General features: G+C 41.4%; 3 protein-coding genes and 1 long non-coding RNA gene across 6 annotated transcripts; 2 read left to right on the top strand and 2 right to left on the bottom strand.

Moving 5' to 3' along the window:
* Positions 1-946: 946 nt before the first annotated feature.
* On the bottom strand, positions 947-2,131 carry LOC135486019 (uncharacterized protein K02A2.6-like). The gene has a single exon (XM_064768472.1). It carries the CDS (start codon positions 2,129-2,131, stop codon positions 947-949), a length of 1,185 nt encoding a protein of 394 aa, XP_064624542.1.
* A 536-nt stretch (positions 2,132-2,667) lies between these two features.
* Positions 2,668-5,784, bottom strand: LOC135486605 (uncharacterized). The gene is made up of 4 exons (XM_064769539.1): positions 5,662-5,784; positions 4,164-4,731; positions 3,555-3,730; positions 2,668-3,249 (listed from the first exon to the last, which is right to left on the bottom strand). Exons 1-4 carry the CDS (start codon positions 5,726-5,728, stop codon positions 3,197-3,199), a joined length of 864 nt encoding a protein of 287 aa, XP_064625609.1. The 5' UTR covers positions 5,729-5,784; the 3' UTR covers positions 2,668-3,196.
* A 3,089-nt stretch (positions 5,785-8,873) lies between these two features.
* LOC135486000 (synaptogenesis protein syg-2-like) lies at positions 8,874-26,095 on the top strand. Of its 3 annotated transcripts, none has more exons than XM_064768440.1 (20): positions 8,874-8,989; positions 12,404-12,727; positions 13,039-13,383; positions 13,804-14,052; positions 15,766-16,038; positions 16,364-16,690; positions 17,463-17,783; positions 18,051-18,320; positions 19,011-19,304; positions 19,808-20,104; positions 20,314-20,700; positions 21,211-21,318; positions 21,497-21,556; positions 21,962-22,036; positions 22,193-22,267; positions 22,423-22,497; positions 22,723-22,791; positions 23,172-23,417; positions 23,711-23,768; positions 24,575-26,095. In XM_064768440.1, exons 1-20 carry the CDS (start codon positions 8,926-8,928, stop codon positions 24,618-24,620), a joined length of 3,963 nt encoding a protein of 1,320 aa, XP_064624510.1. In that variant the 5' UTR covers positions 8,874-8,925; the 3' UTR covers positions 24,621-26,095. The 3 variants fall into 3 exon arrangements, with proteins under 3 accessions (XP_064624510.1, XP_064624512.1, XP_064624511.1); XM_064768442.1 differs by having other exon boundaries at positions 19,808-19,975; XM_064768441.1 differs by lacking the exon at positions 22,193-22,267.
* LOC135487217 (uncharacterized) lies at positions 9,557-11,165 on the top strand. The gene is made up of 3 exons (XR_010446788.1): positions 9,557-9,832; positions 10,320-10,466; positions 10,756-11,165. It is a non-coding gene; the product is annotated as an uncharacterized LOC135487217 (long non-coding RNA).
* Positions 26,096-26,801: the final 706 nt, after the last annotated feature.

Here is a 26,801-nt window from a genome sequence, read left to right on the forward strand (position 1 = left end):
CCATACGAAAGTTACAAACTGGCTCATCGCGCCAGGCTTACAGAAGACAACGAAAAACTACAGAACATATTATGCGACTATTACGACTGTATAACGGGTGTGTCTACAAACACCACATTCCTCCCTCCTTATCAGAAAGTAATTAACTAGTCCGTATTATAAACACGGTCAAACTAGAACATAGCTCAAACACCCGAGCTTAAAAAAACAAACTAAACATATAACCAACTAAGTGACTATACTACGCAACTGGAAGTGTCTACGGTCACAACCTATTAATTACTGTAAAATGTCTCATGAACCGTATACATGTATGTGAACAACGCACACAGGGTAAGCTATCGAATGTTACTAAACCAACAAATGCCACAAATGGGCTATGTCCTTCAACAATGTTGAATCAAACGTTCAGGTGGTTTTCTCACACGTGCAGACCTCCTCGGAGCTGGGGCTGGACTGGCAACAGCGGTGTTCCCAGAAACAGGCAATGGAGCAGGTCCTGCTGGAGGTATCACTGGGACTGGTGCATGAACCGGAGCCGGACGCTCAGGCTGTACCAGAGGCATGTCTGGCATGATTAGCTCAGGTTCTACTGGTGCTCCCAATGTCAGTTCTCCACTGCGGCGCAGGTGATCCACGTGTACAAACCTACGTCGGCCACCAACCTCAACCATGTACGTCTGTGGTCCTTGAATCTTAACCACACGACCTGGGAGCCATTTCTCCCTTCCATTTCGGAAGTTGCGCACGCGCACAATCTCATTAAGGACAAAACCTCGTGCCTTCACACCCCGGTTATCATGATTTTTTCACCATCTTGTCCTGTTTATCAGTCACAGTCTTGTTTAGATCTGGACGTAGCAAGGAGAACCGTGTTCTCAGCGGACGTTTGAACACTAACTCAGCCGGGCTTACCCCGTCACAGTATGGGGTGTCGTACGATATGTTAACAAGAAGTTATCAACGCGCTGCTGAGGGGTACGACGTCGCTCATGTCCTTTCTCTTCGCCAGAAAATGCTTTTTGAACGCGTTCTTAGCTGATTTCACGATATTCTCAGCTGCGCCGTTTGACTGGGGATGATATGGCGGTACCAACTTGTGCTGAATTCCGTTTCTGCGCATAAAATCGGCAAATTCACTCGCAGTGAACTGAGGCCCGTTATCTGAAACCAAAGTTCCTGGAAGACCTGGACGCGCAAACCAACTACGGAGTGTACAAATAGTTTTCTCAGCAGTGGTGTCCGTTTTCATCAACTCGATTTCCACCCACTTGCTGTATGAATCAATCAACATGAGGTAATTCACACGTTCAAAGTATCCAAAGTCAATATGGACTCTCTGCCAAACACGGGTTGGATACAGCCACGGAATCAGTGGTGCTGGGGCTGGCTTATCTTTCATAGCCAGGCAAGCGTCACATGCACTCACCAAAGTCTCAATGTCCTGATCGATTCCTAGTGGAAACCACAAGTAACCACGCGCCATAGACTTCATCCTAACCACACCCCAGTGCTCATGGTGTAGCTCTGACAACAATCTCTGTCTATACTTAGGGGGTATGACAACGCGCAACCCCCACAAGATGCATCCTTGATCTACAGAGAGTTCCTCACGGCGGTTCCAATATGGCTGCAGACTACCGTCAGGTAGCTCTCTTGGCCAGCCATTCTGAATGTACATGAACACACGTGACATAACTGGATCTTTCCGAGTTTCTTCCGTTATGTCCCTCGCAGCAACTGGCAGCTCGTCGGCCAGACTGAAATAATTTACCGGTCTCTCAACAGCGACACGTGCACTATCCACCGGAAACCTGGAAAACATGTCCGCATTTGCATTCTGGGCGGATCTGCGGTAGTGGATGGTGTAATCATACGCCATCAATATCAATGCCCATCGTTGTAGGCGCAACGCGGCAAGTATGGGCACACCGGTGTGTGGCCCAAAGATCTTAGTCAGTGGCTCATGATCAGTGTAAAGTTCAAATTTCCGTCCGTATAAATACTTATGGAACTTAGTCACACCATGCACGATTCCAAGCGCCTCCTTCTCAATCTGCGCGTAATTTTTCTCACTGTCCGATAGAGAACGTGAACCAAAAGCAATAGGTCTCTCAGACCCATCTCTCATTCTGTGCGAGATCACCGCACCCACACCATGGGGCGAGGCATCTGTCGCTAATATCAACTCCTTCTTGGTATCATAGTGCACCAAAACGCGATCACTAGTTAGTTCCTTTTTCACTTGCTCTAGCGCTTTATTACAGTCATCAGTCCACTCCCACGTTACATCGCCACGGAGTAAACGATATAATGGCGAAAACGTAGTTGACAAGTTTGGCAAGTAGGCCCCATAATAGCCTACAATGCCCAGAAAAGTGCGCAACTCTGCAACGTTAGTTGGCGTTTTTGCTTTCAAAATAGCGTCCACCTTCTCTGGTACACACGCGCGACCCTCAGCATTAACACGATGACCGAAATAGACAACTTCCGGTACGCGGAACCTACACAGTGAGGGGGATAGCGTCGAGTATTGCGTCAAATAGGCCCCCGGGACACGGCACAAAGTGTTTCAGTTCTTTCTGAGGCCAAATTATATATCACAGCCACCATAATCTACACATTTGGGACTTTCGACCCAAAAGTTGTATTCATACAAGACTGGTCTACTGTGCAATGTTAATGTTTTTATTGGCAAAATTTGAAGCGTTTTACAAATTTGTATACATACAAGATGTTACTGCAAGAGCAGGCGATGTGTCTCTCGTAAATAAGCTGTGTCAACAAATTCATTCTCATTTGCTCGAAATTGTATTATTACAATTTGTAGGAGCGAATGTCCAGTATCTTCTTCAAGTTGTTTATATCCATACATTGCATTGATGGAAGTAAGGTCAGTTCTACAAAGCTGCACAACAAAAAACAATATTTTATATTCTAATATGTTCATATGTACATTTTATCGAAGTTGTAGTTGTACTGGTAGAGCTTTGCATCTAAAGATAATTTGTACAAAGATGATCATAGACAATCAAAACTACAGCTAATTTCCCCCTAAAACCGCGAGATCTTCACTCCTGATGTGCGACGTTCAGAGAGTTACAAGAAAATATGTAACTAACAAATTTGTTGAAATTTAGAAATCATGTGCTTAAACGGGACAAATGACGTTTTCCCTTTTCCCACTATGTCGTCTTTATGGTGAATGGTCGTCGAATCCGTGAGGTTCTTGCCCTTCATTTACGTAGACTGAAATATGAAGAGGTTCATTATACATGATGCTGTTCAACACAACCGTATATGGTTAGAAACATGAGAACAAAGAATTAAGACCGGTGTTATTCAAGGCTGTGACGAAATTTAATTGGTGTTGCCTTATCGACAGTAGTGCTCAAAGAGTGCTGAAATCCTGTCTTGCGCGCACGGCCGTCGGAAAACAAGGACGGACTATTTTCATTGGATAAAAAAGATCGTCGTTCATTCACATACAATGTTAGACCGTAAAATTCTCTAATGATTTTCAAAATCAAATATGTTTGGGGCGACATACTGACCATAGGGCACTGCCATAGCTTCGGTGTTCCGTCTGTCCGCGTGCTCCTGAAGTAGCTTCATGACTCTTTTCTCTGCCACCTTTCCGCCAACAACTATCGGCAGGACGATCACCAAGACGAGGAAGACAACACCCATTACTGCAAAGATGGCACCTTCCACTTCCGTGATGCCACCACTAAAATTTCAAAATGTCAAAATTACTGTCAAAATGGGGGCCGATCTCGATCTCCTTCCTTCCTCATCAACAGACTCGGGTCGCAGGTAAATCGCAATTAAACCAGAAATGACATACAATGGAGTTTTAGACCCGGAAGATGCCCGGATGACGACTGATATGGCAAAGAATTATAATGCTGGTGACAAAAACTAACATTTATTTGTTGATGATATTTAATCAACGCTCCTTGGTGACTTTTGTACGGTGACTGGGAAGGATATCGGATTTTCTTTTTCTGGGCGGGACGACTTATTAAGTCGGGGGGACGACTAAGTAAGTCGGGGGTGATCTAAGACTATATTATCTATTCCCACCGCTGTTGATGAAATTTCAAAATGGCTAAAAAAATTAACTAGGACAATACATGAAAATAAAACCGACAGATACTCACCCGCTAGGTTCATTTCCACTGCTTGTTTGTCCATCACTGATACTTCTTCGTATGTCATCCACGTTGCCTCTCAGGCTTCTGACATAGCTATCCCAGCTGCTCTGGCTGGCGCGGGAACTGCTGTATCGACCCCAAAAGCTGCTGTTCGAACTGGCCTGACTTGCATCGTTAAGACTGCTGATATAGTTCAATATATCACTTTTGTAACTGCTCATCATTTTTGACATGCTTGTTTTAGAACTGAAAGAGCTTTTAGAGACGCGTTCGCTTTTTTGGTAGCTACTATGTAGCCAATTACAGCACGTGGACCATATCGAGTATGGATCGTCAAACCTCTGACAGCAATACGAATTGGTATAATACGAGCAAACTTCGGCAATGGGCACACGATTTGTAGAGGTACATGTTTGACGAGAACAACATCGCCCACTTTTTATTAATGTAGGAAAAACCATAAGAGAAAAGTCACAACAATCAGTTGATTTGGCATTCGTACAATACTCTGTGTATGTCTGGCCATTGCCGGGGGCGCACGTAGCATAGGTGATAGTTGCGATGGCTGAGAACACTGAAAAGAGAGCAAGCTTGATTAACAGTTGTAAAGAACACAGTTTAAAGTTACCTTTGCAACAAAAATATTTTTGACATTAGCATATTGCTTTTGCGAAGTTATGAGCAGGTGCATCTCAATGGGCATTAATTATGTTAGTAGTTGCATTGTGATGAAACAAATATTATTTTGGCCGGGTCTATTTGGCAAGCCGCTCGCCGAACAGGCATCTTTTTTTGTCCTGTTTGGAGAGCCGCTTGCCAAACAGCACTAAAAATCAACTCTGTTCGGCAAGCCGGGCTTGCCAAACAGGGAAAAAATACTACCCTCTTTGGCGAGCCGGAGAGGTTACAACATGTTGGCCAATCAGAGAGCAGTGACGTCATATTCGAATTTATATGCGCATATTTAACAATGGCCGACTTCGCGCTCTCGATTCAATTTCTGTTACTAAACTCGGGTTTTGGTCAATAATCCATGAGGAAGCATGTACATGTACATGTCTGTATGGATTTACAAAAAAAGTCATAAACGTGATTTCACTGATAAGCATGTTAAATGCATTAGTGTGCATTTCTAAAGGCGTTTCACAGTAACTCCAGTGTTGCTGACCGTGTTGCCACGAATGATAATGAGCTCCTGGATGGTTGAATATGCATGAGTTCGGCTCTCCATCTAGGGCAGAAAAAAGGCGCCGTTTGGTGAGCCGGGCTTGCCAAATAGTCACTTCCTATTCTTTTTAGGAGGCCAGAGATTTAGTGCCTGAATGCGTTTTATAATGGGACACTGTTAAAAGAAAATGTGATTCACATCGTATCAAAGATTTTCGACCTTTTGCGCGTCTGATGGTGTAGACTTTCTCTTCCGCCTAGTAAAATGTTGGATAATTTTCTACATTTTGAGTAAAACCAAAAGAGATGGATTTCTGGTAACGAAGGATCAACCTACCTGTTGGCACTCCGAGTATCAAAAGCATTAGAAGAAGATAACTACGTAGATCGAGTGAAAAGGCCATTACTTTTGCGATTGCGATTGCAAAGACGGACTCGGAGAAAATGTAGACTAACTCTATGAAGAACATTTATGAAAACACTGCATTTATACTATAACCACATTTTATAGTCCCCAAGGCCACGTGGTTTGGCTTTGATTGGTGGGAGATTACAAATGTTCTCGAAAAAGCCGAAACAGTCGAATGAGCAGATTTAATTCACGTCAGATTTTATTGATGATACATTGTGTGTATCATGTGCGTGTGCATTATATCCCATGAATAGGGCCTAAAATAGTAGATATATGGTTGACATTGTGTTATCAATATACATGTAATATGATATCATATAATGCATCAGGCAGGCCATGTTTACAAGTATCCGAGAACTGTTGGTACCGACGTGGAAGTAAATTTAGTACCTGTTATGAATAGTCCGACCCTATTGTTCACTACTTGTTCAAGCTATATAGCTAGATAGAGCCAAAGGATCAAAGAATACTATTACAACTGGGTATTTGCTTCATGTAAGACTGGTTTGTGTGATGAATATTAATCACATAACTTTTTAACAATAGTCGACAGATCCTATAATGCAGGCTTGAACGTCTTTCTCTACGTAAATGAACAAATTAATCAGATTTTCCAAAGTTTGGGTGGTATCACCTGCCAGTGCGGTAGCGGTGGCGGTAGAGGTCGCATCTAACTTCACACATCAACTCCGGTCTATTCTGCACCTTGCATAAGAACTCAGATGAGCTGCCCATTTGGTGCTACAACCTAAACCTTTCTACCGGTACTCATTTATACACCTGGGTGGAATAAGGCATGTAAGGTAAAAAGACCTGCCTCAGTCATTTTCAGTCGCACGCTGACTGTGGTGTTCGAACCAGGGAGTTCTTGCCAACGAGCCGAAAGAACATGAACGACTATTGATAAGACGAACACATGCTCTATTCAGCAAGCCTATCTTACTGAACCCGAAAAGCGGGGTATACAATATTATACAAAGACGGCAGCTTTGAGAAAACCCAAAAGCGCGCTAGACTTCCTTTCCTCGTACTCAAACACGTTACTCTTCTTCGACAATACCCTCTTTATTCAAATGTACATTAATGTATACTTCCTTCTGAGGAAATCGCCAATGTTAAGTTCATATATTCCAGATAAAACTATTTCGTTTTCGAGGAAGGCCGGCCGCTCGCATTATGAAATCGTCCAATGGTGGTTCTGCCATTTCTTCCTCGTCTGCGGGTCACGTTTGGCCAGAGTATTTCAAATATAATGAAAAGTTCTGGTTTGGCGACGATAGCACAAAAATATTTAGCTTATCTATTATCACTTTATAACACAATTTCTCTGAGAATCAATACTTATAAATTGGATTAAAATGTACATTAACTATCGTATCAAGTGGCACCTATTTAGGCTGGCTTAATTTGGAGAATCTTCTATGTTTTTAGCTAGATAAGTAAGGGGTTCTGAGACATGAACTCAATATATTGTCACAGTGATCAACGGAGACATTCTTTGAAAGCTTGATTGTGAAAATATCCAGATTGCGAAAAAACATTTTTCATGAAAATAGAAGCATTAGCTCCAAACCGGGGTTTGTGTACCAGCGGAACATTCACGAAGTGGTTTTCCACGCAATCGCCCACGTTCACGGCTGGGAAAACGTCTTCATAATTTCCGCTAGTGTGTCGTTCATATTGAAATGTTCAAGTATAAGTGCACAAATTCCCGGGATTGATATTTTTGTCAAATGCCATCAAATAAAATTCTCCTTGAAGCATCCAAAATAATCTACAGTTCAAGTTGTCCACGTTCTCGTTATTCTTTGAACCACTTTATTTTAAACATCTTAACGTCATTTCAAACATAGAATATCCTGCCTTTATTTTTAGGTCCTTCTTTTCCATGCATGTTCCCCAATTTTACGACTTTGTAGACAACCATACATATACACTACTGTTACTACATTGAACGATGATAGTGTTTTTTATCATTTAGGGGGAAAAAAGTATAGCACCCTTTCACTAGGGTGGCAATGAACGATTCTCCTCTGACAAATATTTTGACAAATATTTTGTCTTTCATGTGTAGTTTGTATTGCGTAGGTTTCATGGCAATTCAACATCGACATCTATGTCACGGTTTCATACAACATGCTCTGCATGTACTTGGACGACAAAGGTGTCGCAAGCCAACTCACCTTAACAAAATACACCACACCTGGCGACATGCCATCGGGCAAAGACGTAGTTGATCTTTTTAACGATATCAAATATAAAACCTGCGTAGTGGGCTTTGTGATTCTAAACTTTCACTCGTTCATCTGAATACAAAACGAAATCGTGTGCACTTGAAGTCCATAATAGGCCGTTTGAGACGAGCTGTCTTCAATTATGAATGTCGAATGAAGGTTTATTTACCCTACAGATATAGGCCTATCGTCACACATAGAAACTGTTTCGTGAGGGTCGATGTTATGAGGTTATGATATGCCTTCGATAAGACAACAATGGGAATTAAGGTATAGGTGCGAGCGGGCTTTAAAGAAAATTGACCGCGTATTGAGCTAGGCCAGAATTATTTTAACCGTGAGCCGAGGTAAGGCGCAAAATTATGAAACAGACGCTACGCATATCAGACTGAGAGAGAAGTCAAATATCGGCGGTGTGTTCTTTTTAAAATGCACTTTACCAACCGCATGCACTCTTTGTTGTGTGTACGGTCTGAATTTATCCTGATATGTTTTTAGTTCTTTTTTCTTGAGACCCATATAAAGCGATGTTTTTTTTTCAAAATCAGAACAATGTTGGAGCATGCTTTGACCACCACTTGAGCATGGAGACATTGATAATTGTTAGACCGATGTTTTTAATGATGCCAACAAAACCTATCGAATATGGCTTTATAAAGCGCTGAATTGGGCTACGTACCCGGAAGATTTGATCAAATCTTCCGGGTCGCTGAACTGGGCCCAGTTCAGCGTTGCGCAGGATTTCGATGTAGGCCACCCGTACAATAAATGTCTAGAATCGTAAAACAACTTGCATTTATTTTATAAATGTAATAGGAGATCACAGTGACGAAACATTGACCTATATAATGAAGCCCGGGCGAAGTCAACCAAACCATGTGACCTGACTAGCACAATTGTATAGGAACATGGCGACATGACGATGAATGTCAATCTTGCATGGAAATAAACTAGCATGGATTTCGATTTCTTAGCGTGTTGTGTCTTCGCCGCGGTGATACCCCATGTCCATCTTATTGGTGAGTAGCCTGTTTATACTTGCAGATCAAATCAGCTCACCGGATAAAAATCTTTTACTCAATACTAGATATCAACAGTTAAACTTTTGTCAATAGTGACTTCCTCGTCGGGTCTGACACCAAAAATAACCATGCCGGCTACCCGACGGGCTGCCTCGGTCGAATAGCTTTCTCTCTCAAAATAGAAAATGGGTTAAAAGTCCAACAAGTATTCGAAGAAATTAAAATGATGGGTTAGAAGATCATCAACGCTAATAAAAACTATTGTTTATTATAGTTTTTGCTATCTTATATCTTAAAGGTATAACTGAGTGGCACCAACATGTCGGTTTAGAAGGTCTAAGTATGCATTAAGACAACAATTAATTTTAAAAAAATCGATTTCAAGCAATGTGGTTCGTTTTCTTTCAACTTTTATTCCCAAACCACGCCCATCCAATAAAAACGAAAATCTTCGGGAATCTTCGGGAATCTTCGGCGATGACGACAACAAAGGAAGACCGAGCGCTCTCAGGAATATCATGGCGGACGGTGCAGTGCATTTGCATGTGAATAGTTTCTTGAGATATCATACGAAATATCAATTGATATGGTGAATAGATGTGTTTTGTTCGGCTGTAGTGCCACGGCCGATGCATCGAGTGCTCTTTCGAAGCATTCATTCCCGAAAAAAACAGCAATTCGACGTCAGTGGGTGAAGTTTGTACAAACAACGAGAGTGGACTTCGTGGATCCGAAACCGACCAACACTTCGGCCGTAGTGTGTTCAAAACACTTCACTGACGATTGTTTTGAAGTAGCATGATTATTGTTTGCCCAGAACGAAAGTGGTTTTCAGAAGAAGTAAGCATATTTTGATTCTATAGCCCTAATAAATTCCTATTACGTAGACGCGGAGCAACTGAAGAATACCCGGGACACTCTCTGTGCTAAATGATAGGAATGTGTACATAATGTACAGAGGGACAGAGTGTACATAATCATACTACTGTCCCGGCTATTCTGTAGTTATCGAAATGTTATTGTGTTGAATACTCAGGTGATGTGGGCATGTACATGGTTATATAGCCTAATATAAGCCAGGCCTGACATTGACATATTTAGCATATGCATAGGGCCTTGCACGCAGGCAGGCATGGTCCATCAGTCTTGTGTGATGTGTCGTATGACTTCGTTCAATTGACAATGGATATGACAGTTCCACTTGGCACTCAACTATCAACTATTGTACCCATCAATGTAGTTTTTTAAAGACTACATAAGCATAAGCATACATAATTATGCCAAACTGACCGCTCACATTCACATGTTAATATGTTTCTACTTGTAGGCTAGTTAGCTGGACTCCACTTCAATGAGAACAGTGGCAGGGACCAAGCCAAACTCGAGAATGGGGCAGAACAATTCAACGTTTTATTCCCCAAATTCAAGAAGGGAGGCTTTTCAGTGAAACGTGTTCTGACCAAGTGCACATTCAGTAAGTCTGTATTATTTTGTTCTAAAAAATAGGCCAGGTGAAGGAATCTGCGATGTTCCCCTGCGGATGAGTACCATTTCCAAGGTAATACTACAGGGTGGTCCATGAAAAGTGTCCCTAGCCAGTCTTTCAAGTGAATGGGGAAAGGCTTCAAAACATCCTGTAATTAGAATGTGCTGGCAGTTTTCAAATGAACACATATATGTAATTTGAAATATTGACCAGCCCCTTTTCCTAGGTCACCGCTGAGTAATTGCTGTTCATCACCACAACAACTGTCTTTTTTCAGACTATGTGACTGAACTTCAGAAAGAGGTGTGCAGAATCATCCGAGCTGGAGAAATCTGTCAGAATGAAGAACCCCCACCCCCACTTTCCAGCGCCTTCGAACATCTGGATAAGCAGGAAGCCATCAACAGATACCGGAGTGGAAAACGCTACGTGGAGCATGTGGGGAAATAACTTGTGTTGGACTTCTAGATTCCAGTGTAAACTGTATGTGGTGGGAGCATATTTGGTTTGACGATCATCAAGTTGAAGCTATCACAAATTGCATGCCCGGCCTTGGGCATAGTCATCATTGATTTTGTACAGGTCCTGTTTAACAAACATAACATCACCAGTATTGGCATTTTATATGAGCAATGTATTTAAAATTTGAAACTTTAAAATTTTGTACAGATTAACAAATACATGCAACTGAACACAATTTTTCTTGTTCGTCAATGTCATTGTACTTCATAGTCCCTATAGTCAGTGTCTAGTCAGAGTCCCCGTGATGAAAACCTCTGAATTCAGCATCCTCCTCGAGTCCGGGCGGGGGGGCATGAACTGTGCCCTTGTCCGACTGACTGCACATGATGGCAAAACCACACGGACATCCCGCCCCAGAAACCCCCAACACCACCTCGCTAACTGTCTGTAGCTTATGTGCCGCATCCTCTTCTCATACGGCCTATCATATGCTGCCCGACCATACTGCTGTCTGTATTGAAGCCAGGCCACCTGCAGGACATGATGGTCCAGGCAAACTGGGTGTTGGATGATACATGTCGTCCCCTCGACCTCTATCTCTGCCATCTTGTCTTGGACCCTTTGGATCTCGTGGCAGCACGTACATTCATCCTCTTTGCTGGATCTGGCAGTTGTCGCAGTGGCACCTGAAATGATAGCAATATAGGCCTGTATTTATCATATCAGTGACAGTGACATTGTAGTCATGAGATTAATAAGCAGTGTCATGGTAGCAGTACATCATGACATGGTCGACCTTGTTCACGAAGTAAGTCCACGCAAATCTTTTGTGAGTTGGTACTGAACAAAAGGACACCCGCAAACGGACAATAGCTCATGCACTGCGTAAAGTCATGAGGCCTTTGTGAATATGGTCCCTGGTATACGGTACCGGTAGATAGGGGCCTAGTTGGCGATGGTACTGGTAGGTAGGTAGGCTCTTCATTTATTATAGTGTTCAGTGGGTGACAGTGCTTGAAAATAATGGCCTCCGTCTCCAACATGCTGGTCACGACAGTCTATCGGTCCAGGAACTGACTCTGGATCCCCAACATCGCCGAATAACTCATCATCGTCACCACTATCGTAATCGGCAGCAAGAAATTGGCTGAGAGCAGACGATGAAGTACTGCAATCGCTACAAATTGATGAAGAATCGCTTTCGCTGTATGCATTCGCCATGTTTGTTTGGTTCTGATATTCCCGAGATGCCTGAGATGACGTCACTTCCTGTCTGGCCGACGAGTGATTTTCGTTTTCGCAGGTGGCGGGATTTACAATTTACAAAAGCTGATTATGCTGAACCTGCTAAATCAATCATGTTGGAATATCAGTGTATACCTTATTTAGTTAGTAAACTTGCCATTATATAAAAAGAATGGTTTAGAGAAATCAAAAGCCGTTATACCTTTAACATATTACAGTTCCACCAAAGACTCCAGTTTTGTCTGGGTTTGAACCTGCTGCTAATGGATCATACCGTGAACTCGTATGCGATGCGTCTCAACCTGATGCGGGGACCATCACGTATAAATGGTACAGATACTCGGTTGCTAATGGTGTAGAGAACTGGGAACCAAAAGGCCCGATTGGTACAAGTCAAATGTATGTCTTTAGTCCAGTGACAGCCTGGAAATACTTTTATGGTGTAGCTCAGGAGCCTGTCAGTGGGAAGTACATATGTCGAGCGACGAATTTTGCGGGGACAAGAGACAGTGAATGGGGAGATTTGTATGTTTATATACCATGTGAGTTTCATTTTACAATCTTGAGACTGCTGGTTTTTGTGTAGCCGGAGCCTGTTTGCAAGTCCATTTCAATGATTTTTCCGAAAAGGGGGGCGTTGCAACCCCGGAACTTATTGCCTTCGCTATGTTTTGACAAGAGAAAGCACTATTCAGAATGATATTTCTGGTGGATGGTCAGAACGCCATCACACGATTATAGACTATTGAATGGCATGCATTAATGAAATCTTACTCAATTTCGGAACTTTCACCTTTTTGTCGATTCGTCACTTTACATAATATGTTCTTTCTTTTTCTACGATGCATTTCAGGCTCGTTGTATACTGTCAGTGTCTCACCACTTAAACCTGCTATCGGAAGTACATTCACTCTCAATTGTAACATACCGAATCCAAGTGGATTTACCGTGAAATGGTTAAAGAGGATATATGCTTCATCTGCGGCTACAGATGAAGCAGTAACAAACAAAAAGGGATGTCATCCTTCAAATGACCGACGCTACAGTTGGAGTAGTTGCAGTCCTCCAAGCAGGTCATCTAAGACACACACCTTCAATCTACAAGTAACCAATGCTCAGCCTGAAGATTTTGCATACTGGTTTTGTAGAGATATTGGACTAAGCTGCGCAAGTAAACCAGTAAGGCCAGTTGTGCAAGGTAATCTTTCTCTAGTCTCAGTTTAAAGAAATGTATATATCCGTCCGGTTCTTCAGTTCACAGTGTCAAGAATATTATCATTTTATTCATCATGCTTGGTAGTACCGCATGGTACTCGTATATTGGCCCAGGAATATAGTAAATCAGAAACTGGCGAAATATGAGGTGGTACAAAATTATTAGAGCTGGTTTGCTACTGGGTATCCCGAATTCGATATCGGACGCAACCGTTTTCTCATTTGAGATTAATTTATTTTGGAACTAACGTATGCATCATTCAGATAAAGATTCATCGATCACCAGGAAGTCTTTTTGAATGCAGAACTCACCATCTTGCTGCAAACTTGTTTTTAAAAAATGATTTATAGTTAGAGCTTATTCCAATCTAATGGATGAAAGCGGACACCTAGCTTGTTTCAGCACCCCCAGGGACACCCCAGATCAGCGGCTTCCCGTCGGGGCCAGTGACGGTTGGACCGCAACTCAACTTAAAGTGTTTGGCTTCGCCTCCTGGAGACATTTACGACTGGTACAAAGATGGTACAAAAGTTACGACATCATTGAGTTACGATTTTCATGTGACGAAGGCGAGTGCTGGCGTCTACAAGTGCGTGGCGAGGAATGCTGTTGGGACAGCCACAAGCAGTGACAAGACATTGGTCGTTTATTGTAAGTAATTTATCAGGTTATCATTCATCACCGTCGCAAAATGAGCAGTTAATATTCATGTTTGTGGGACAAAATGGTGTTTGATCTACTCAAACAGTGACAAGACACTGGTCTTTTCTGCAAGTATCATTCATTACAGTCGCAATAAATACGAACTGATGATTCATGTTTCTCGGACAGTTAAGGGGTTAGGCACAAAATCTTTCTTGATGTCATGTACGATAACATGGTAAACCTACAATACAACGATAAACTATATACTCTCTACACTCAGGTGTATAACTGGGTACCGGTCAGAAATGCTCATATTGTAGGGCTCATCTGAAGTCTACTGAACGATTTCAGGACAGACCGAGGTTAAAGTCGGATGGTAACCTATATCATAGGTGATATCAAACTGTATATACCCAAAACTTTAACTTTAATTTTAACTTTAAAACTGCCAGCCTTTTCAGAGCGTTTGCGGTTAGCTATTGATGGCACTATATGACAAATGACAACATTATAATACATGTACCTCTATCATATCTTTTTATTAGGCCGTACGTATTCATTGCTCGCTCGAGTGTGTGAAGGTGTAGACAATAATCACTGTGAGGCCATTGAAATGATATGCCGGTGTGGAGTCAATTTGAAGTAAACATGAATGAAATACATTGGAGGTTCACTGGTAACCTCAAGAAGGAAATCAGAAGTGCGTCACGGCCAGAGCACTTTTTATACATTGTGTTATTAATTAGATTCTCTTACATATTTTTTCACATCTATGTTAATTTTCTAATGTATAAGGTAGAGATGGCATATTTTCAGTGTCTTCGATTACAATATAGGCCCTTTAGAAGTTTGCACCTACGTGAATAGTTGGGTCCGAAAGCGGCACAAAAGTGAAAGACCCCGATTATAATATGTAGCTAGATCTAGCGGCCTTAAAACATAATTGTATAATGGGCTGGATTAGAGTAACTTTAACAGCTCTATTGATTGAAATGAATTGGCTCCATTCCATCCTCCAATGAAGGCGTTTGTGACCTCTTCGGCCGAGTCCGACTGCGACCCGAGGGTAGAGTAGGAGTTTTGAGTGGAAGTACGTAATGTCTAAAATGAACATGTCGTGTAGCATTTACTGATTTACAAGTAAAGGTGTCTTAGTTTTGTTAATTTGTCAGAACGTCACGAGAGGTGAATCGGGTATATGAAAACCCAGAAGGCTCACTCCAAATAGAATTTCAGTGTTCACCTCAACTTTAATTTTGAATCGTTTACTTCAATAGTGAAGTAAGTCATTTTCGAGGAATAAAACATCAAAGATACATTTGCGAACGTGCCAGGTCGAGGTTTGAATATTGCGTTTTAAGTTTAAATGAATCTGCTGGGCTTTCGTACCGATCCGCTGCACGGGTCCCACTTCTCGCGCCCGAACTCGGCCTTCATGATGTAAACATAGAACGCCTCGTTACGCACTTTCGCTCTCCTCCTTACTTTTCATACCAGGCCCACTACACATTCCACCACGGCACCGCATTGTTTACATCAGATAAGACAAAACGCTGTCTTGGTCCATTTCCCGAGTTCATTCTCGACAAAAACATATGTCTTTGGAATGATGTTGGTGCACACTGTCGGAGATATAAATATTACCGAAGTAGCCTAAGGGTTAGCACCGTGATGATAAACAAAGCTGTCGAAATTTTACCGTTTATTCTATCATTCTAGATAAACCATATCATGTCGTCGTCTCATCTGGTAAGACCTCATCCTACGTTGGTGAGAAAGACAAATTCACCTGTACCGTCTCTGGAGGCAACCCTAGCCCCACTGTAAAGCTATACTTCAAGAGGTCAGGTGGTACACCGGTAGAGGTCATCCAAGGTCAGGAGAGGGTCATGGCTAAAGAAGACAATAAAGCTGAGTATTACTGCGAAGCCAAGGTCACTGGATATCCCGCTTTGGACATGACTTCAAGTAGGAAGACTTACAGTGTAACATGTAAGTTGCTTATTTGATAGGTTGTACACCCTTCCGACTCGCACTCCGACCTTTCCTCCGAGGTTGAATAAAGGTAACAAATGATACATTCAATTTAAGTTTCTTGACGAACAATTTTAATGTTATTCCAGCTGCATCTTCAATAACAAGCAATAATAACCGTATAAGCGAATACCAAGCTTGTTGGAGATCGGTTCATTAGTTTCGTGGCAAGTGCCAGTTTCTGACTTTTTGAGCTTGACTATTTGAAGGCCGAGTTCGAACGTTAGATCATGTAAACTTTGTGGTTTATCTTATTTCTGTCATCTGCCTACTTTTTTCTTAGTCGCGCATACCAAGGTTTTCTTCCTCAATAACCCGACCGCATCTGTCCAGGTTGGTCAAATGAAGAAGTTCACATGTGAGACGGATGAAAGTAACCCAATTCCTAATATAAAGTGGTATCAGTATATGGGCTCATCATGGCGGATCATCACCTCCAGAATATCATCCTCAGTGAGGAACGGTGTGTATGGCGGGAAGATCAGGATCAGTGAGTGGTCTGTGACAGCGACCAAAGCCATGAATGGTGCAATAGTGAGATGCAGAGCGACCTACTCTATGACAGGACATGAAGTGAGTCGTAATGCTGACTCTACAATGTTTGTTAAATGTAAGTTGACACTGTTTGACGGACACCTGATGACACGTCGTGCTTTTTGAAGTCCCGATAATACAGCAATGTTTATAATAAATGTAATTGTACTCCGAACCAACTGTTTGCAAATTGACAGCGTAACATTTTTGGGTGTTTCCATACATTAGCTTGAAAAACCTTGAGCTTCAAAAGGGAGACTTTTCAACCGGGGAAAACAGAAGAAAAGGCATCCTTTGAGCTGTCTTTCAGCGTACTAAAACAATAAGGGGGGAAATATTCAGAAACGAAAACACTTAAATACGTTGCACGGGGATGTTGAATTGTCGCTGAATAAAAGCTTGACACAGGTACTCGAGACAAACTGCTTCAACTACCACCACACTACGCATTTATAAATTTAAAGGTCCAATTTAAGCCTATACCGGTACTCTTAATTTTAGAGCAATTTAAATCCTTCGCTACGGTATCTTATCTTCAGTCCCAGCGCCGGACAGAAAATCAGAAGGTTCATTTTCACCGCCCGAGAAAATGTAAAAAGTTGGCTGAATCGCTTGGTCGTTCGAAATCTCCGAAGGTCGCATTCTTTCATTCTTCTTTGAAAACGTCTTTAAATTAAAGTTTTTCCCTTTTAGACAAAAGACACAAATCTAGCTAGTGCTAAGAAAACACAGATTGTTTTATATTGTCTATACTGCAGTATTGGTACAGTTATCTTTCAGGGCGTTTTACCAGCTACTCTGCCCAACTTTCATTCAGGTGGTTCCGATTTCTTACCTTCTTGTTCCAGTCAACCCTAACAAAATAACAATGTTACAAAGACCACCGACATCCATCCACGAGGGCAAGCTGTTCACAATTGTCTGTGAGACAGACAGCGCCAACCCAGTGGCTAACATCCAGTTCTACCGGAAGAGAACGGTAGGAACCTGGGAGCAACTGACCTCTTGGATTACATCAACGGGCAGAGCGGGGGAGTACAATGACATGATTAGAAAGAGTACATTGACTGTGACAGCAAACCGGTTGGACAACATGGCTGTGTTTAAATGTGAAGTGAAAGAAGGCTCATTTTTTCCGGTGGAACAAACAACCACAGTGAATGTATATTGTAAGTACCAGTACCTGGTAATTTATTTGAAAACCTATGATTGCTAGAGCGTAAGCTATCTGTTAGTTAGAATGGATACTTAATTGTAACATCAACCAACGTCGTAACAAAAATATTACAATCATACGGCCCCTTTCGTTATTAACTTTCATGAGAACACGCGTTATAATGACTGCTGTATGGCCGATGGAGTTACTATAGACTCAATTCTTTCAAGTTCTTGCAATTTCGTTGCAATTGATGTGTTATTGATGCATTTATTTTCAGACCCACCGACCACCACTTCTTTATCATCATCTCTGAATTCCGCAAAGGAAGGTGACACACTCACCTTGACCTGTAAAGCAAGTGGTGGAAACCCGACATCGTACACTTACAAGTGGTTTTATAAGAGCAAGGAGATACCAAATGTAACATCAAAATATTACACGATCGTATCAATACCGTACACACAGAGTGGGATGTACCGTTGTCAGGCGATCAACTATTCACCAGGCGGTACAGCTGATGGGGGGTATTATCATATGCATATTTTTTGTGAGTATCACCAAGTCATGAAGTTTGGTGTGAAGAAATGGGGTCAATTTTTTGTAACGGCAACCAAAAGCTAACAGCATATTCTTCAACAAAATAAACCGTTCTAAGTTTAGCAATACCGCACCTACATGTATATACCCAGGTCGAAAATCTCGAGAGGACTCTCATAAGAATTATATTCAGTTTGTACACATAAACTATGTACATTCTTTGCAATATTCTTCTAAGATTCTTAGTAAAGATCGTTACTGTAGCTTCAGGAATCATGCAGCGAATGTAGTTAGTGCCATGGTTTTTTTTCATGAAACTAATTATATCTTAATAACCGTGTTAATAATTGACAATCTTGTAAGAATCTCATCGGGATTTTTGACTTTGGTAGGTATCAAACGCAGGCATTTTTTAGTAAATTGTTTTTGCTTCTGTGGATCATTTTGACACCTTTTAAAAGATAACATTTTGTTTCAGGGTCTGGAATTTTTCTGTCATTTAACACATTACACCGGCGTTGTGATACTTCTCGGTCACCAATCTTGGCGTTGCTTACACACCAACCACCACTCAATAAAGGAAGTTCCTCGACAGAGTAGATTTGTTCGCGTATTTCATACTGGAGTATGATACAGGTAGCAGTAGGATGAGAATTATCTTCCACAATGAAAAATCTTCAAAAGTTCCATTATCTTACAGATAGAGCCAAATGGAATCCTGAACAACCAAAATCCTTTACTGTCCGAGGCAAAGTAAAAACAGCAGTAAATCTTACACTCCACGTCATCGCCAGCCCCTCTCCCACAAATGTCGCGTGGTTCCACCCGAATCAGAAGACAGCCATTGGTGAAAACTTCACCCAAACTAAGGTTGACGATACAACATACACGTTGAGCAAGACATCCGTGAAAGGTTCGGACTATGGAAGTTACACAGTCAATGTGACAAATGCGGTTGGAGTTTCATCCTTTGTTTTTGAACTAAAACCATCTGGTAAGTTGAATTTTGAAACGATGTTCGCATCCCATCCAAATTCTTGTAGGCCTACTCATTCATAGCCAAAGCGATTACACAGTAATATTTCCCTCACAAATTCTTAACAAAAATAACTGCATTTGTATTTAAATAAATTTTCGGCGTGTCCAGACCCCACACCGCTTGCATATAGATTATGTAAACTACAGATTTTTGTTGTACGGGACACGTTCTAGTAAGGTTGTCGTATCGTACGGCTGATATGCTGGGACAGGACGGAAAAGTGTGTCTTGGGCGTTCCAAATTTAAAAAAAACAATTCATTTTCATTTGTTTTCAGACCCCAGTCATCGCACACTAATGGAAACACCCTGCTTTTATACATTGCCTCCCAGTGCAATATTTTGCTAAAAGGTGATGTTCAAGTGTTTCAAAACGCATTGGTCAAGTGTTCAAAGTTTAACGCTCATTTCCAGCTTCGTTCACTGAAAAATACTTCTAAAGTTTCAATTTATTTTCTAGAACCGCCGCAGACACCATGCTGCTTAGGGAAAGTAAATTCTACAGCCATATCAGTGACTCTTACCTTTAAGACAAACAACAATGGCGGAACACCTCAGACATTTACCATAGAGCACAGAGAACCTGGCGGAGATTGGATCGTTGTTGCCAAGAACATAGCCGACCCAGGTATTAACAGAGATGTGGTCCAGAAGATAGCAGGATTGAAGATTAACCTGATGTACCAATTTCGAGTTAAAGCAGTCAATGACGATGGTGACAGTGGCTATGGACATATACTTGAAGTTAAGACGATAGGTGAATTCTCTACTGCATCTGAAACGATATGCCTATTCTTTCGAACAATTCTTTCAACACACCAACCAAAAAAACTATAAGGGGCCGCAATAGAAGAAAATACAGCAATTCAACCAGGAATGCATACGTTGCTTTCAGTTTTATATCTGCGGCTCTCCTACTATTTTGTCAAAATTCTCCCCCTTAACTTCTCGTCCCGTTCTCTTCAGGTGCCCCAAACACCACGCTCACGGTCAACCGTGAAGGAAGGATCGTGACTGTTTCATGGACAGCCCTGAAACGATCATACTCAAAGGTCCAGATCAAATACTGTCTGAGAGAGAAATCGTCTATGGCGTGTAGCTATCACTACTTGAAAGATCAAACAGCAACCACAGCAAGTTTTATTGTGGACGCAATAGCGAGTTATGATGTCTATTTGGAGGTGTTTGATGGGGTTGACATGGTTTACCGTTCTGCACCACATGTTGTTCTAATTCCTTCTGGTATCAATGTGGGGATGATAGCTGGTGTGGTTGTGGCTGTGGTCATCCTGATAGCTGTGGTCGGGGCGGTAGTTGTCGTGCTACACAGGAGGAACAAGGCGTGCTTTTCAGGTAAGCTGACCTAAATGAGACTCAAAAATGATTGGAATTTGCCCCAGAGTAATCAGTTATTTTTCACGTTTTTACAAAATCTTGCGAAATGAGAAATACCTAAATCCTCTCGTGAATTCGCCACATGTAGAGTAGTGTACTGCGTTCACAAATGCATTTTTTACGTTTGGACACTAATCTCACTTAACCGGGAATCTACTGGACAGCCATGGACAAGTGAAAAAGACCACCCAGGACGAGCAAATGTCCTTGATTTAAAATTATTCCGTATGAACTGAGATGTACCGTATACTTTAGTTTCTCCTCGCTGTTAAGAAGTGACATTACCTATGCCTCTCTTCGACGGCTCCTAGTTGTTTTTTGGCGTGAAAACCGATACAAAATACTCTGATTTGATTGTTGTTGTAAGGTAACAGTTTGAGTAAGGTACTCGTCAAAACTACCTTCAGTATCAACTTATTATGTATCATCACATTAAAGAACTAATAACAATATTTCGATCCTTCCAAGTTCGAAACAAACGCGGAGCTTCAGCAATGGATAGTGGTATTGGTGGCGGACCAGATGCTGTTGCCCATGACCCATTTGATATGAACTTCGATAACAGCGCATTTCAAGGTAAGGTGGTAATTTTCCAGCTGATTTTCTCAGTTTTTTTAAATGCATCTCTTAGTTTATTCAGGATAACCAGGTTGCAACTGCCGCGCAAATTTCCTCTAAGCTTCTAATAAATCCAAACATCTGTATATTTTGTAAATCAAAAACAGAAATTATCATTTTTATTTTCCATTCACAGGTGAAAATGCCTCAGTCGATCCTTTCTACGAGAATGATCCTAGACAGCTGCCAAAAAGGGGTACGGGTTTACGGCTCTTTACCATTGATGAATATTCTTTAGCGAGGCTAATTTCATTGACAAGCAGCTCCTCGAACTTTCGATGCATGCCCTTGTACATGTTGCACAGCGGTTTCTCATACGTGTGTTAGTCTATTAGCGTTCACAACTGCTACAGTTACTTGCGACTTGTTTAAAGAAAAACCCAAAGAACAAGAAACTTTTTTTCGACTCTGAGTCGAGAATTCCCCCTTAACCAATGAATGAAGTGTTTGAACGCTCGTCCCTAAACAATTTATTTTCATATTATATATCACATTGAGCGCGGACAAATACGAATTGAACAGTTCGAAACTGTGGTGGAGGTTTTTTTTATTGTTTAAAGATCGAAATATTATCATGATATTTCCAATTTGAATCCTGCAGGAGATGCCGATACCCGAGTTGACGAGGCAGCGTATGATGAACCTCACCACGAAGTAGACCCGCAGCGTGTCCAAGGTAGGTCATCCATCAATTGTAGGCACACTGATGGCAAGACGACACTTTGGCAGCTGGATAGGTTTCATTGCAACCTCGGTAAAACAGTAACGCCTTTCTCAAAACAGTAACGCCTTTCGAGATATTATCATGATATTTCCAATTTGAATCCTGCAGGAGATGCCGATACCCGAGTTGACGAGGCAGCGTATGATGAACCTCACCAGGAAGTAGACCCGCAGCGTGTCCAAGGTAGGTCATCCATCAATTGTAGCACACTGATGGCGAGACGACACTTTGGCAGCTGGATAGGTTTCATTGCAACCTCGGTAAAACAGTAACGCCTTTCTCAAAACAGTAACGCCTTTCGAGATATTATCATGATATTTCCAATTTGAATCCTGCAGGAGATGCCGATACCCGAGTTGACGAGGCAGCGTATGATGAACCTCACCACGAGGTAGACCCAGAGCGTGTCCAAGGTAGGTCATTCATCAATTGTAGGCACACTGATGGCGAGACGACACTTTGGCAGCTGGGGTAGGTTTTTTTCATTGCAACCTCGGCAAAACAGTAACGCCTTCTTCAATTACCAAGTTAGTAGCTCCAAAAAATATATAGATGATAATATTGGGATTTATAACGAATGCCCTATTGAATATGGATGCGTTCTTTCAACAGCTATACAGAGGCCGTTTTTCTTGCAGAGGTAATCTACGACGAAACAAGACCAATCCCTGGGTTAGATGGTGGTAATCCCCCAAAGAAATTTGAAGGTTGGTGAATATACCTGATATCTTAATTTATCCTGTCCTCCTTTAACATCTCTCTTTTTGACATTATTTCATCTGCACGTCAGCAAAAATATAATTATCCTAATATTAGTCTTGACGCCTTAAATCCGAAATCGTGTTTTAAACGTCCTTGAAAATATGCCGCGCCAAACAAAGTTGTACCAGTCTTAGTGAGAGTTTTTTAATAATTGAAAATATTGAAAGACTCTGGTTGAAACTATGGCTGCCTAACTGAGTCTTTTTATAGAAAGACTGATATATACCACACTGCTATCAAAGCCGGAGAGAAGACCTGGCCCGTGGCCCTGTGTTTCCCATATTCATATTTCGACTGTGGATGTGTATCCGGACATTATTTACAGATATTTCAGTCGATGATTTCAAGCAGTGGCTCCTTTCCAAAGACGTGACACAATCCACCTACAAATGTCTGGCGAAGAATGGATTCAAGAAGGCCAACGTTTTTGCCATGCTGCAGCCAGAACATATCGAGAAACTGCGAATCAAACCCCTGGCTCAAGAAGTCATTGTACAGAAACTGGTCAAGGGTTTTCAACAGGAGTCTGGATCCGAAAGCAGCAAGAGGGTGAAGCCAGCTGGCGATGGAGGTACATATTCGGCAATTTACCTATAAATGTGTTCAATGTTGCTTAAAACTGATAACTAACTTATTTTATAATGTTGTCTAAGATGATGACCTCTTGTTGTGTATAATCTTGTTTAAGATAATAACTTGTTGCGTATAATCCTGTTTGATGCAGTTCATGCATAATCTTGTTCAATGCTGTTCATTCATAACAACTCATGCGCGTATGCACGTAATGCATTTCATGATGTGTCGCTTAAAGACAACCTGCTAATATGTTCTTCACCGCTAAATATACTGTTTGTATTTTACTAGATGGAGAAGGAGGCGCTTATGAGGAAATGGAAAACCCATATGCCGAGTTGAACATCACGGAAGTATCATTTTTTGTTGTTTCACTAACAATTGCTACAGGGTCATTGCAACCATTCTTGGGACGTCTAATCAGTCCTGTGGCCCTGTGAGTGAAGCGGGTGAATTGTGACTAACATACCTTCAATCCGCCTTTTAGATCGGGGTGGCCAAATTGAAAATGTACGCAACCATATCGACGGCTCCGAACAAAAGAAATATACTCAGGCAAAAAAATGCAGATTCCAATATCATTCTGTTCATAAACCTGGTCTGCCAAGAAGCATAAGGGTCGAAAGAATGGATAGGTCGCCAAACTATTTGATTTGAAGTCACAAGATTCGTTGATTTTGGGTCGCAAGATGGATAGGTCGCATAGACGGTGGATTTGGGGTCACAAGCATGCTAATAGGTCACAATAATGGCCTATTTTGAGTGGCGAGAATGGTTAGAATGGCTGAAACAGGCCCTTTGTCAGTTTATATTCGCTTCCCAAAAGGTGTACCACCGGCGTCTTATCTACGTATTTTGTATGCTACAGAGGATTCTAATGCCCTGCTGCCTGTTGCTCTCATTTCGAGGCATCAACGTCCGTCTATTTAATTAAATGAAGGCTAAATTATAACTCCGAAACACTTTGCAAACGCCCATCAAGACGTCCTCCCATGCACAGTGGGCATGTTCAGAGTGATCGAATGAAACACATACTAAACGGAATACAACGCTTGTTCTCACTTAACCAGATAAATACATTTTTACCTGTTTAGCAATTATGAACTGGTTACCCCTCGTGTCTTTCTAAAGCATACTTAACTGTCTTTCCTTTCAGCCTGATGTGATCGCCAGCCGAACGTACGCAGAACTGAAGCCTTGAAAATAGAGCAAATCCAGAAAGTGCTGAACTGCGAGGTCGGCTTTGCTCAAACAGATATAAACAGACATTACATCATTACCTGCAGTATACCCAGGATTGCCTTGTGCAAATAGATGTGCATCTAGAAAAGGAATAGCCTGTTTTCAGCAGGGTTAAAATGCAATTTTAAAATATCTCCTGATTCATCCACTGCCATTATCACGATGTATTTTCAATTGATTTCTTAAATATTTATTTTATCTTTTAGTTTTTGCAAGGTGGATCTGGGTTTATTTTGTGTGATAAAGGCTATGTAATAATAACGATCACAATGCTTGTAATTATAAATAGAGAAGGATTCTAACCTCTCCAGTAGACAGAAGGTCTTCTGTTTTTGGCCAGATGAGGAACATCTTGGTAGGAGAATATCACTCATCTTTATCAATAGTGTAAGTTATAAGTAAGAATCGGTGATTGTAGAGGAATGCTATCAATATCAGAACCAGCGATTACCGGTTTTTCTTGCAGACCAGAGATATTTTTGTCACCATAGCAGCGATTAAAATCGTTTGGGTGTATAGGGCGCTTTGCAGCATACCTCGTTTGCAATGTAGCTCTGTTCAGTTCTGTATAGTTTAGCCTACACATTTTCATGTGTAGTGTACTGCAATGCATGCAGACATATATGTACATGTTCTACATGCATAACAATGTACAGGAACGAGTTTTTTACGAGCTGGTGAGCACATATAGGTGAACAGGAGGCTGCAAAGTCAACATCTGGTAAATAATTGAAGATAATCTCTGTGGTATTATTCAGAATGCTCTTAACTATCCAAGAGTGCCAAGGTTACATGTACATTTGGAGAATCATTGTTCTTGTAAAATTGGACGAGTCGTCCATATCATTTCCCAACATAAATCTGTATGTATAGTGAGCATGTATATCCATGTGACAGTGGTCAAAACAAAATGCTGCACGCATGTATATATAATCAGTGTGTTTTTAGGTTTTCAAGTTGTCCAGCGATGTTCATCACAATACGGACAACGGTGAAGCGGTCTTTGACCCCAACTCCTCCCTCTGCTTTGATGGAAAGGACGCACAGTTTATATGACAACCATTCAAAGCAAAATATTTTCAAATTTGTTGAACACACCACATCTCTCTAATACATACTTATTATCATTTTATTTGCTCTCTCGCGTCATTTACTGCCGCCATTTTACTGATCACGGCACATCATACGTGAAATCGGAACCGAAAAGCCAACGGAAACTCCCGAATACAAACTCGCCAGCATATTCAGCTTTGATACCTGTCCTCTGGCCAATCATGACTTTGTTCATTTTAGTTGTCAACAGACAGACACGAGGACGGGTAGTCCTGTTTGTAAATAATACGTCCAGCACACTTCGCCCATTATATTCTGCATGTATATACACATATATATCTAAGCACAAGTTTTTATTGTACGACTTTAAAAAAAGTAAATGCCAGTAATACTATCAGCGTTTTAGTGTTTTATACTTTCAAAACTCTGGACCATGACAATCACCATTTCAAATCCTGCTGTCCACTTCTCCATTCAATGATCGTCCTGGGTAACTTTTTGGGGTACCCAGGTTGGTCCTGGGTACCTTTTAGTGGTACCCAGGACGACATCTACCGATTCAGCGATAGTAAGGCCGAAGACAATACAAAGGTTACATGCAACTGCATGCTCATCTTGACCACAAAGGTTTTTGCAACTGATCAAGATATATTGTGAGTATAATATCACGAGGTTCAGGATGCTGCATGTATTAGTCACCATACACATGATTGACCGATAACACAGGGCATGCACCTGGTGAACGTCTGGTCATGAGACAAGACCACTAATGAATATTCATAGGTTGGAGGGTCGAGGCCTATCAATTAGACGAGTGCATGTTTTTAACTCTCAAGTACATATTTGGAGAGGTATTGAAAAAATATTTGTTGTGGCAAGTCTACAGATATAAAGAAATTATTTGATGAAAAAATTAATTTCGAATTTTGCTAATTGGGTAATAGGGGGCGTGTTTTGAGTTTTTTCTGCCAGTTGGCTGAAAAGAGTGGAAATACCAAAGTCTGTCTAATTTGTCGATTATCAAAAAATGTTCGTGGTCAATCACCAGTTTATTTTTCACCATTTACTTGCCCGATTGTCCGGAATA

This window comes from Lineus longissimus, chromosome 4 (genome assembly GCF_910592395.1).
Source record: "Lineus longissimus chromosome 4, tnLinLong1.2, whole genome shotgun sequence".
Lineage (NCBI taxonomy): Eukaryota > Metazoa > Nemertea > Pilidiophora > Heteronemertea > Lineidae > Lineus > Lineus longissimus.